Genomic DNA, 12,786 nt, shown 5'->3' on the forward strand with positions numbered 1-12,786 from the left:
CTTTGTTAATTTATATTATATCGCTTCTATTGATGCGGTCCAGTTACTTGCAATGGCGGTCACCTCGTAAATGGATTTGACGATCAGCTGGCCGGCTCGCCCCGAACGGGGAGTTCGGATGATGAGCAGTGCGTGAATATAGGCGCCAGAGCCTAAATCATGCAAAGCATGATTATTCAGGTGTTGTGCACGGTGTAGCTCGGCGGGGCAACCCGCGCTTGCGTGACTTTGTCTTGAAGGTATGCCGCAGTCAGCCGATGCCCATGAATCCGCGCACCGTCGGCTGGGTTTGTTTCGCCATACTCGTTCAGGCGCTGCTATATTACTACTACACTCGGCGCACCATACTTCTCGTCGGCGTTCTCTCGGCTCGGGAGAACTTCGATCGCCGCGCGGCTGCACGCGAGACATGGCTGAGCGGCGCGTCACGCGTCAAGTCCTTCTTCATCGTCGGCCGCGACGCTTGTCGGGTGCCTCCCGAGGATCGCGTCGACCCTTACGTCTGCGAGCGCTGGGAGCCTAACATAACTGAGATCAACGAGAACCTGGAGTTCTATGCGACCACGGCGAAGTCGCGCAACTGCTTTCCGCGCAAGCGCTCGTTGTACACGGGCTTCAGTTTTGAGGTGCATCACCCGATCTCCGTGTCGCGGCTGGGAGTGCTCAAGGACATTCTGAGCGGCAGCACCGGTGTCACCGTCTCCTTGATTGACGCACATACACGGGAGATCCTCCGCAAGGCTGTCATCAGCAGCGAGACGGGCAATGAAGACGGTGGCTACTACTACCGCAACATTGACCGGGTTATCTTGAATAGGTACTGTCGAACGACCTGTTTCTTTTCTGGCATAGAATAAAGGTTAATAGTAAGTAGTGTGTAAAAACCGAGCGATCGATTGCAAAATACTGGCTACTTTGATCTTTTGATCTCGCTCACTGCCAGCGTTCGTTCTCTGTTCCGAATGCTTTGTTTATCTCAGGCTTGTACTGTAGATAACTGATAGCCAGCGCCTCCCTGCCTTTGTGTGAATACTGCTATGTGCCCCTCATTCCTACGTGTACACCCGCCGTCTGAAGTGTCGGGCCGCAGGGTTTGCTTTTCAGCCTTGTAGTGGAGCGTTCTGGGCACCCGTCCAGCTAGAAACTAACGTAAGAGGAGAAGAAACCTTGTCCTAGCCTTTCAAGGCACTTTGGCATTTAACGCTGCCCTGAGTTCTCCACTATGCAGCTAAAAAAGCAGACCGTGCAGCTGAAGACTTTTGACTAAGACTGTACATAATTTCTGCATGTCACAAGCACATTTACAATTCCCCATGTGCTCCACCTGGCAGAGTGATCACTTCTTTGCTTTGGTGACAAAGTGAAGCTTGCCGCATCACTTCCTCTAAAATTTGTATGGTACCAGTTGTAGAGAAAGCATTGTGGAAATGCACAGTCGGGTCTGTTCGGCCCATGTTCAGAACCTTCACACAGAATTCCTCCGCAACAGAAAAGTAGTCCATTATTAAACCTTTCCTTTTACCTAATGAAGAAGCGGATGGATCGTAAGGCAAAATTATAAGTTCAAGGATTTTAGTGCCTCTGGTTTGTTTGATGTAGCCAAACATTAAAAGGCTTATTTTGTTCACTGTTGCGATTGGTCAGCGAAGTAATACAGGATGCCATAGACCATAGCCCATGGTTAGCTACAGCTGTTTTTTCAAGTTTTATCCTACACATATACCACAGATAACAGTGGGTACCAGTTGTAATGACTCCCTTTAGGTGGACCAGTGGTGACGTTTATACCCAAACATGCCAAGGCAGTCTGTCAAGTGCTGTGACTTGTAGAATACGTTTAACCACTACATTATTTCATAATTCATACCAATCCTCAGTGACGGCAACGATGGTGGAAGTCATCACTGTTACACTGAATGTTCATTGTGGTCACCATACGTTTACCTTTTGCAGGTATTTTGAAGGAATAGTGAGCCTCTCTGGTGAAATTGTGAGTGAGACGTGTTCAGCACCCTTGAACTGGAATAATGGCTCAAACCTGCTCACTTATGAGAGGCTCTATGTGGACCACGAGGACAAGAACAGCGTGGTGTGGAAGCCCGGCGCCGTGTCTGGTGTTGGCGTCCACTTTGTCATCTCGGACTCACTGCCCAGTCTCTTGGACCACGTTGATGATGCAGAGATGCGCCAGGCTGTCTGGGACGAGCTTGTGGAGGAAGAGCAGCGAAAACTGGATGCTGAGGTTCGAAGGTAACGTCTTTAACGTTTCAGCAGTGAATGTGTTTATCAAGAGAACATGGAAACCCAGAAGATGAGGCACAGCGCATGATAAACGAATTGTGCACAATTAGGAAAGTCGTTGCTTTCTTTTTCAGCCCTAGAGCTTGGCTTATACTGTAATGCTTCAGTGAACATTTTTTTCCCAAAAACCACATGCAGTTGGAATAACCTTCAAAGCTTCATTGGTGATTTGGACTAACAGGGTGGCGTTGTTTGAGCATTCTCAACTTGCTACTCAACTGTGCAATGCTGTCTTGCTTTATTGGCTCATTTTTCTTTGAATTAACGTCTATACTTCCTATGCTTAGTATTTTTTGACTTGGCATTTGTACTGAATGCTGGCAGTGCTGTACAAGTCGTGCTAGCACCAAATTAAAATCACGATTCGCTATGTTTACATTTAACCCTAATCTGTGCCATTTTGTGAGCACTTCTATTGTTACCTGTTTCATTAACTAACATTTGCCTTTGCTGGATAATAAATGCATTTTTAGCTCAGCAACATGCATAAAAATCCTGTTCCTTAAATCTGTGGAAACTGAAAATGTCCAAATCAGCACTGTCGACCTCTATGCTTTCATGACTTGAAAAATCACTATGAGATTAGCTTACCTCGTGGGTGATTTGCATGTGACATCACGGCTGCCAAGATGTCAGGTGGACCATGCATAGCGTCCACAGTGGAGGTTGGAGCAGGTGGCAATAAGCGGATTAGCTGAACTTGGGCATTCTTCACTGTGCACCTGTTCACCAATGACAGCCACCGTGATGATGGAGCAAGCAACCTATATAGGTGCTGCCTTCTCGTTTCTGGCCTCATAGTGTACAGACATGTGGTTTGGCTTATGGTTATTAAAGTAATGCAAAGTGCAGACTGCTGTGCTTTCACTGATGTGGCTCTACCAACTAGTCACTTTGTCTATGCACTTTCTGAATAGTTAGCAGAAGGGTTCAGTCAACAAAGGAACATACTGAAAAATATTAAGATCATTGTTTTTTTCTTTTTTTCCTGTATCATATGTCCCCTTCAGGCACAGAGTCCATATATGTAGACTCAATAAAATGCACTTAAGTCTGAATAAACTTGTGTAAAAAGATATAATCACACGTGTGAAATTAACGCAGGAAACTGTTTTAAATTGGTGGCTACGTGCTTTACAGCACCTCTGGTATGATTCCGGTGAGTGTCAATTTCCGTTTGTTTGTTTTGCAAGCATTAATGCTTTAAAGTGCCTTGAATTATCTGATTTGTTTACATGACAGCTTATTATGACAGGAATGAGTCAAAAGAAGTGTTTAGTTGAGACCTTGAAAATAGTGTTTAGTCATGATTTGGTTAATGAGGACTCAACAGAGGTTGCATAATGAGTCATTGAAGAAGGTTGGAAGTTTTTTCTGTCCTGGCATGTTGCTTACAAAAACTTGAAATTATGAAAATTTTCCCCCAGCAGATTCATAATTTTCACCTGAAGGGGATATCAGTCGAGTCCAATGCAACATGAGCCTTGAGTTTAAAATGCATTTGTTGCTCTTTTTTGGAATGAAATCAAAATATTACTGCTAGGCAAGTTGCCTAGCTCAAGAAGGCATATTTCTGATGTCACACTAATTTAATCGCAGGTACCGAGACATTGCCGTGGTGCCTGTAGTTGATGTGTACCGCAACCTGCCACGCAAGTTGCTCAATTTTTTCGACTTCCTGCTTCAACACTCCATTGAGTTCGACTACCTGGTGAAGGCAGATGATGACACCCTTATCGACTTGGAAGGCTTGCGGGACAGTGTGCCAAAGGGCAAGCGGCAAGACATTTGGTGGAGCACCTTCAGAGAAAATTGGCCGGTCATTCGCTATGGCAAATGGGGTGAAAGCTCGTACAGGTAAAAATGTGTGTACTTTCTTTCAGCACGTCTATATACTTGGATGCAAATCCAGAGTTAAGCGCCAAAGTCCTTTAGGAAGGCCGTCCTACTAGTGCTGGCTACTTATTGTCATGATGTTGCTGTCAGTCACCTTGCACCTGCCAGTCGCGTGCAGTGCGATGCCATCAGGCGCAGGGCGGTTGACCGCAACGTCGTGACAATAGATAGACTGTGTCTTCTTTGAGGGAATTGACTGCTTCGTTCTGAAGTATATCCAACTATAGGTGTTCATATTTGAAAAAGGCACAAACAACTGATTGGGAAAACACAGGAAGAAACGACGACACAGACGCTGCGCCTGTGTCGTCGTGTTCCTGTGTTTGCCTGTGTTCCTGTGTTTTCCCCGTCAGTTGTTTGCGCTTTTTCAAATATGAACTTCAACCAACTCCCCCAACTTTTGGTGTTGCTCAAATATAGATGACCACTTTTTACTAGCTTTGAAGGTTTTCTTCAGTTATTTTAGTGCAAATCTGGGCTAGAGTGGCAACAGTGAACAAGGAGGCCAGCTACTGCACAGTACCATAAAATGCAGTTTCTCAAAATTCATTCGACTTTTTTTTTAAGGATTTTTTTTTTATAATGAGCTTCAATTTGTAGAATGAGGCACATGTATAGTGTTCTCTAGGCTGCTGCATGGCCCTTGATTTCTGTTTTACATTTTCAGCGCTTGCACAGCTTCAAGAATTGCTAGCTGGTAATACATTCTGTAGGGACGGATTCGTGCTCAATGTAACCAGCCTCGTCCCTATCATCTTTTTTATTTTTGTTCTCATGAATCAGTACAGTGCACCTCCTTTACATTATACATCGCTGCATCATCCTACAGTGGTTCTCTATAAGTATGACTTTATTCCGAATACGCATGAAGACTGCATAACTTCATAAAACATCCACTCTGGCATAGGTTGTGGATGATATAAAAATAATGCCTCAAGTCCTAACAGTGAAGAAAACTTCTAAGCATACTTGCCATCTTAGCTGCAAATGCCAAAGTGCTAGATGGACTTTCATAAATTGGGAAGATGACTGGTTTGTTATTTGTATAACAAGCCTTCCATTCTCTGGATTTTTATAATAAATTGAAAACAAGAATGAGAATTGAGATCACATGCATGTTGACAACCATACATCTGGTAGTGTTGGTACAATTGGCAGCTAAAAAGTATATACCACTAGCCAGTTACCTGCTGCTGGCATTGACTGCATTTCATGTGGCACTCAACAAAGTATTCTATGTCCATCACTGTAGTGTAGTCACCAGTGGCATTTGTGAACACACTCAAAGCCAGGTCGTATACATGCATGCATAGATATCCACAAAAGCAAACCAATGAATAACCCAGACCATAGCTACACTTGTAGAGCAGTCAGTACACACTATCCACAGAAGATCTAGGACCAGTCTGTGGCAGCAGCACTGGCCTCACACTATCACCGACAAGGTGCAGCCGAGTTGAGCTCACATCTCGCACCCCTACCACACACTAGACTGTTCTGGTCAGCCGAATGCAAGAGAACATTCACTGCCACAATGGCTGAATAAACATCTCTGCTTCCCTCATATCGGCACCATTTTTACAGGCGCCACTAACTCTCACTAGCAGCGTGTTTTTTTTTTTTGTATGCTTTCTTTCAGTTTATCTGTAATCTAAAAGAAAAAGTTTTAATGTTCCCTTTCATTTTTAGAACACCACACTTCTACCCTCTCATTAAAGTCGTTTGGTTTATGCATCAGACTAGTGCATGATATTTCGCGTTCTTTCTTGCTGTGCATTTCCTTACAGAGCGCCTGTGTACCCCGCCTTTGCCTGTGGATCCGCGTACGCTCTGTCGAGAGACATAGCCCTCTGGTTAGCTCGGAACAAGAACTACTTGCACAGCTACCAGGGGGAAGATGTATCAATGGGCATCTGGTTGGCAGCACTCTCACCAAAGCTGATCGACGAGCCTCGGAACTGGTCGTGCAGCTACAGCTGCCCAGATGGAGTGAGCCGGCCATACAACAGAGCCCAGCTTTCACCCAGTGAAATGAGGGCCGTGTGGGCGACATTCAAGAAGCACAAGAAGCTTTGCTGAGGTTCGCTCCTATTTTGATTGCTGCTGCTTCGACAACCTAGCCACGAAAGGCAAGGAGAACTGTGATAAATAAAATGCAACTCATTTTATTTTCTCCTGGAGTAAATTTGCCCCAAAATGAAGTTCAGGGCTCAAAAAAAAAAAAAAACTTTCGGGACTTATTGTCATACCTTACGAAAGGCAGATAGGCTGTAGCCTGGTGGTCTTACATTCTTTTTGTGGCTTCTAATGAAGAACGAGTACTGCACTGAACATTGAAGGAGGCAGAAAGGCTTTACCATCTTCTGCTCTGGTGTGTTAATGGGACCATGAAACGTGTGTCTCACATGCTAGGCATTCGTTTTCAGGGCTTCTCCTCTCCTCTCGGCACATGTGGTGTGCTGGAAAGTACCATTAGCAACAAATGAAACGCGAACATGACAATTGAACAATGGAGAGAAAAATGAGCTCTTAGCCGGGGGAACCTCAATACTAGCGGAGGGTAATTTCACTTTGAAGGCGCGAAGACTGTCGTTTAGAAGTGTTAATCAGCCTCACTTGTATTTCCTCTCCAGGAGCTAATATGTTGGTGTTGGCACTTCAGTTCTCTTGTTCGCATTTCATTCGTTGCTGATAGTACAGTGCCAGCATGTATTTTGTGCATAGTGTGTGCTCGTCCACAACTCATTGCTGCACTCGCAGTTCTTCCAATGCCTAGCAATAGTGTGTAAGCACTACTTTTAATAATTTGATTTTAACAACGAAAGGGCAGCTTGGACAAAGAGTGCCATGTCTATTTTGGTTTGTTTGAGGTGGGGTCAAAGCCCCAATTTTCGCCAAGCATCAGATCAGGGGAAAGCTTGCACCATTTGGAAAACCGGGTACTCAGTGGCACTGGGGGTCGAAGTTCAAATCCCACACCTCCCGTATACAAGACAGATAGATGCTCCGACCGTTTGGCTACCACTGTAGTTAAATACTTCTTTTCGATTCTTTTTTTGGCATTGCAGTGGTGAATGCACCCTTCTATCATTTTGCATATAGAAACTAGCCAGTGGCGACTATATGCTTTGATGGAATTCAAATTTATCTGATGAAGTGGTGCAGAGAAAAGAAGAGGTGACATTGAAGAAACCCAGGAAAATGCAGAGAAGGGTGTATCGGGGCTCCTGTGACAGGTCCTTCTTCCTTACACATTAAATAGTTGGCACACCAAGCTGTTTTGCTACAGCCTCTGCAGTAGGTCTACCCCACAAGATTAAGTACTAATCCTAGTTGCTCTATTAAGGCGGAGCATACAGCATGGATGGACATGTTAACTTGCACACGCATACACTGCATTGCCAGGATAAGACCACACCATGTTCGGGTCTACTCGTGTGGGGGTCAGAAAAATGTAAGCATTGCTTTCGGCACTAGGTGAGTAGTCTGCCAACGCCATCAATCATTCTAAACATCAGAAGGAACAGGAAAGGAAAAAAAAAATGTAGCTGGTGGTGTAGTGATCACTTCACAGACCTTAATGGCAAAACTTTTACATGCATGAAAGGATGCTGTTTATGAACGCCTGACGTAATTGTGACACGATTTACATCCATGTCAAAAGCCACAAGCAACCCTCCACTATAGTGCCTGTATAAGCCTACGTGTAGCCATTTTACAGCTGTTAGTAACTACTGTGCATAGTAACAATGCTTAGTTTACAGTGCAGTGTGTGCAGAAACTGATAAACTTGGCTTTGAAGCTGATAAAGTAGGAATTGAGCAGCCTTCAGAAGATAATGAGAAGGGCCCTCTTGGTTTGATCCCTTGAATAGATAGCATGCTCAAGCTTGGCACTGAGCATGTGTAGAGGTAGTTTCTCAAAGTACACTAGGGATTCAGTAATTTTTTGTTTCTATGGTGTTCTTACACAAAACTGGCTTTTGGAATTAAAATTAGTCACATCACAGTCGGCAGATTATCTTATCTCCTGCAGAGCCAGTCCAAGGTCTCTGCAAAATTTGTGATGTTTGCAGCTTTAAGAGGGACAGGACAAAAGAAAATAACATGTATGCACAGACAGGTGCAAACTTATTTTACACACAACAGTGTAGTGATATATCCGTGCTTTATCCATGCATGGATGTTTACTTTTCCTGTCTGACGCTGTGAACAGTGCAAGAATTTCCTAATTTCAAACCAAGTAGTTTAAACACAAGCCCTACTCAAGCTCAGCAAATTAAAGGGGCCCTGAAAGGGGCTGTATTAAAGTTGCCGTATGCCTGTGACGTTAAAGGACGCCACTTCACGAATACCCTCCAGCAAGAATTTCTTGATGCACTTTGTAGAAGCAGAGTTATCTGCAGTCAAAATTTCAATTCCAGCGTCTTTGTTCCTTTCCCTCTCTCTTTTTGCCACAGTCACTTTTTGCGTGCTGAAAGGTCTGCACTCCTCCACAGGCCCCACTGCCGGGGGCGGAGCTTCCAGACCTGCCTGAGCTACACTGCATATTGGCTGCAGCCATTGCAGCTGCCTGACGTCTGAAAGAATCTAACCAATAGCCATCTCTGAACTAGCATACACAGGCGCGAGCGACGGAGGAGGATGCAAGCATGAAAAAGTCGCCGGGAAGGGCTTGCCAACTTTCGCGCGCGATTTTGGGTTCTCTGCTGCATGTAGAAGAGTATATTATTTGGCTCAGGTGTCCGTGACAACACAATGCAGTGATTGGGCACGTTGATGTGCTCTTCTTGGAAGGTGTTTCAGAGCCCCTTTTAGCATTCCATTCAGACTTGAAGTAGCACTGCAATGAAAATGTAGTTGTGGCTTCGTACTCGAAGTAGTTTTTAACCACACATTTATCAATAGTAGAACTGCTATGACTGCAGATCAGTCACAGGGAGTGATGACAAAAAAAAGACTCAAGAAAGAAGTCAATACTTTAATGCTGATAAATACAAAAGCTAGTAGCAAGATACATAGCATATTAAAGACTGGCAGTAGACGACAGGCAATTTGTCGATTAGTTACGCACAACCAAATAAAATGAAGTTGCATTTTCTTTCTTCAAGATTGAATGTCATCCTGAAAAAATCTTTGGATCGCAAGGTAGGTGTTCCATATGTCTAAAAATCTTTGGATCACAAGGCAGGCATTACAAATGTCTAAGAGCAGCCTCAACCAGTGCATATCTGCAAAGGGAAACAGGCATGTGCCTGACTGTATGCTTTACGAGTGCAACACAAAAATGACTACAACAGTTTGGGGCCCATAGCTACAAACACAAAGTGTTGAGGCAAATATGGCACAAGCTAGTTGGCAACGCTTTGAATAAAACCAGAAACTATAGACGGAAACTTTGAGTCCTTGTAGATTCGCCGATGTCCTGGTCCCACGCTCCTATCAACTTCATAGAACACGGGAGCTGGTAGGTGAGCTGGCCTTTCTGCTTGAATCCGAGAGAGAAGCTTCTGACCTAGGTCATAAGGTACGAGCGGATCATCTTTGGAATGCATAACTAAAACTGGGGCAGTCAGCTTTCTCGCCTTCTGCTCGGACTCAAAATTGGTGTCTTCACTTCGCAACGGTTCTGCAAGTCTGCTGAACACTGGCAGGTAGCGGAAGGGTATCCCAAGGGGCCACCGCAGGGCTGCTTCCACCAAGCTGTTAAACGGTGCTTCCAGAACAATCGCTGCAGGGTTTTCGTCAGTCTCGGTAAAAATTTCAGCAAGCTGCATTACAACACCTGTGCCCAAGGAGTGACCCCACACAATGATTCTAGACTTAGGCACTCTCTTCTTCACCCAGTTGTAGACTGCCAAAGAATCTTCAATTACACCACTGCGGCTGGGCATAACGTTAGTTGAGTCTCCAAAGCCCCTGTAATCAAAGGTGATGACATGAGCATCGATTTCACTCTCTGAAAGCCTCTTGTAGAGCTGAACTCTGTAGTCAGCTGCACGCGTTTCTGCATGGCCATGATAGTAAATTATGACAGGCCTATTATCATTGAATTCCAACTCTTCCTTGACTCCAGAAACACAGCGCGCCCACTGACTCTTTGGCATGATGTGCCAGGTTCCAAGCATGATGCCATCTGTTGACTCCAGAAAGAATGACCGTGTGTATGGGAGTTCGTAGCTGTGGGTGTCGGTGAAATTTATGAGTGGTGGCCAGTTCAGGTAATGGCCAAAGATCAGGAATCTTCTGAACCATCCAGAGAAGTAGAAAGCGGCTGGGAAGGCACCATATACAAGTAAAAAAATGCAGCCCAGCACACGAATCCATGACTTGCGAATTTTGAACTTTGGCAAGTAGACTCGCTTGCCCACCATTTGAGACTTTTGGTCAGCGCTCTTAAGCGCGGCAGTTGCTTGGTGCAGAATCCGCCTCCTCAGCATTGTTGGATTTTTCGCGTCTTCTTCGTTACCTACAAATTAAAAAATAAATAAAAAAATTGCACGGCAGACGTGACTGTGCTTTTGCACAGTGAACTAGACACTACAAAACCCACATGCTGTCACCTAGTACTCAGACGACCGGCTCCATTAATCTAGTAAGCGTAACGACTCGACATAAGTAATCTGTCAATTACGAAAGGGCAGAAAATATGTAAAACCAGTCACACAAAAGCAGCAACGGCGGTGTTAGCGACGTGGTTACCATCAGAAGCAATGCTGATAATGCGAACAAGCCTGCGCATATAACAAGCAGATCAAAAACGTCGCACAGCAGAAGTAAGCATAGCGCCGGTGAACTACGTGTGTTTCATCTGCGCTGCTTATCACACGCACGCTCCAGCAAACTGCTTGTTACTAAAAGGTTTTAACACAAGTGAAAGCAAGAACACCTACCACTCATTTTGGAAGCGCACCGAGAGCAAACAACTGAGCAGAGCAGGGTCCAGCGCGAGAATGGCTATCGCCCAACACAATCAATGTGACCGCTTGAAGACCTGGCGTGCCTCCAAACGGCAGCTGCTTACCTCTGCATTTGGGAAACGGACCCTGCCCGCCGTCGCTTCATATCTTCTTGCGATACACGGGCTGTCGTTTTGACAGCAACAGCGCCATGCCAGCCATAGCAGTGCGACAACGACCTCCGCATTCGCGCGTCATCGCACTTTCGTACTTTGTCAACCTCCTCGCTCTCTGCACTGTGATCGAAAATTGATACGGCGATGCAGCCAGCCTGACAATCCGACCTCGTTCGAAGCTGGAATACGCACTTTCGTTCAGCGTACTTTTTTTTTAGTGCTGCTTTTGCACCCCGCCCCGCCCCCCCTTTTCCGTGCAACAGGCGGCGGAGTTTTTAAACATCGTCAAAAATGATCACATACACAGGTGGCTGCTTAGAACAGAGCGCAGCTGCTGCTGAGTAGAGTATGCGAGGCAAAAAAAAAAAAAAATGGGGGGTTAAAATTCACCCTGCAATCTCTGTTGGATAAGTCTCAAAGAGGATCCCAGAGCTGTTTTATGGTTTATGTTTTGTGGTACCTACCCCATCCTTGTATGGCCTTTCTTTCATACACTTTTGGTGCAATGACTGTAATCAGATATGTCTGCACATTTTGAAACTTGCTACTGCACCCTCTCCATGAAGTCGTCTCTCATGAACTTAATTAGAATGCAGTGTGAAAGGGTTTTAAGCTAGGCACGAATTTGAACCTCCTTTGTCGCCGAGGCTAGTAATAAAACGATACTTTCTTCGCAGTTAATCTGTACGCAGTTGTTTTTTCACTATTTTTTGTGCACTGCACCGAATATACAAGATTCAACTTTCAAGTTCAGAGGTACAAGTTAGGTACTATTTTCTTGTTTGTACAATGAAAACAGATGGTTTACCCAGAAGCAATTTTGCAATTGAGTTTCTTCTGGGTTAATTTTACCAACAAAAGTAATTCCCCAGTGTCCACTCCTGTTGTAGGAAATACGCTCAATTTATTTTCTTTTTCACGAACAAGCTATAAATATGCATCTTTACTCTATACCTTGGTGACACAAGTCACATCTGCCACATTTCTGCATCCGTGTTAGGTCTACCTGCATTTCCGCATACTATTGATAAATATAAATGCTTGAATTTTGAATGAAGAGCAGCATTGAGGCAAGGTATTGGCTGCGTGAGGCAGTGCTTCATGTGGCGCTGCCAAGAAATCATCAGGACAGCGAGTGCTTGTGTAGACAAGCTCAGTTCTAAAATCCAGGTTTCAAGCTCATCCTGAAATAGAGCCAGCTGGTCTTATAGTGTTTTGCAAGGATTGTATGTTGGCAATTGCAAGCCTCTTTTAGTAGAAGAGACACCTTTCATATGTGTTTAGGGTGTCGGCCTGTTGCCATATAGCACATTCATCTGTTTGCACTGGCATAGTGACCTTTGGAAAATAACTATCGGTAGAAAATGGGTCTAATCTGATTATTATAGAATTAAAAAGAAGTGGGGAGCAATCCTACACTAAGCCAGAAACATAATAGAACATCTGCTTAATATTGATGCTAAATACAAAAGTAAACATTATTTTGTAGCTAATCCTCTAAGCTTCACATTCTTC

At 44.6% G+C, this 12,786-nt stretch overlaps 2 protein-coding genes across 3 annotated transcripts; one reads left to right on the forward strand and one right to left on the reverse strand.

Annotated features, from left to right (window-relative positions):
- Positions 1-28: 28 nt before the first annotated feature.
- Positions 29-6,365, forward strand: LOC144129189 (UDP-GalNAc:beta-1,3-N-acetylgalactosaminyltransferase 2-like). The gene is made up of 4 exons (XM_077663167.1): positions 29-817; positions 1,954-2,250; positions 3,901-4,158; positions 5,985-6,365. The coding sequence occupies exons 1-4, from the start codon at positions 258-260 to the stop codon at positions 6,274-6,276; spliced, it is 1,407 nt and encodes a 468-aa protein (XP_077519293.1). The 5' UTR covers positions 29-257; the 3' UTR covers positions 6,277-6,365.
- A 2,792-nt stretch (positions 6,366-9,157) lies between these two features.
- On the reverse strand, positions 9,158-11,356 carry LOC144129191 (lysophosphatidylserine lipase ABHD12-like). Of its 2 annotated transcripts, none has more exons than XM_077663169.1 (2): positions 11,221-11,356; positions 9,158-10,665 (listed from the first exon to the last, which is right to left on the reverse strand). In XM_077663169.1, exon 2 carries the CDS (start codon positions 10,634-10,636, stop codon positions 9,548-9,550), a length of 1,089 nt encoding a protein of 362 aa, XP_077519295.1. In that variant the 5' UTR covers positions 10,637-10,665; positions 11,221-11,356; the 3' UTR covers positions 9,158-9,547. The 2 variants fall into 2 exon arrangements, with proteins under 2 accessions (XP_077519295.1, XP_077519294.1); XM_077663168.1 differs by having other exon boundaries at positions 11,090-11,315.
- Positions 11,357-12,786: the final 1,430 nt, after the last annotated feature.

Source organism: Amblyomma americanum, chromosome 4, assembly GCF_052857255.1.
Source record: "Amblyomma americanum isolate KBUSLIRL-KWMA chromosome 4, ASM5285725v1, whole genome shotgun sequence".
Lineage (NCBI taxonomy): Eukaryota > Metazoa > Arthropoda > Arachnida > Ixodida > Ixodidae > Amblyomma > Amblyomma americanum.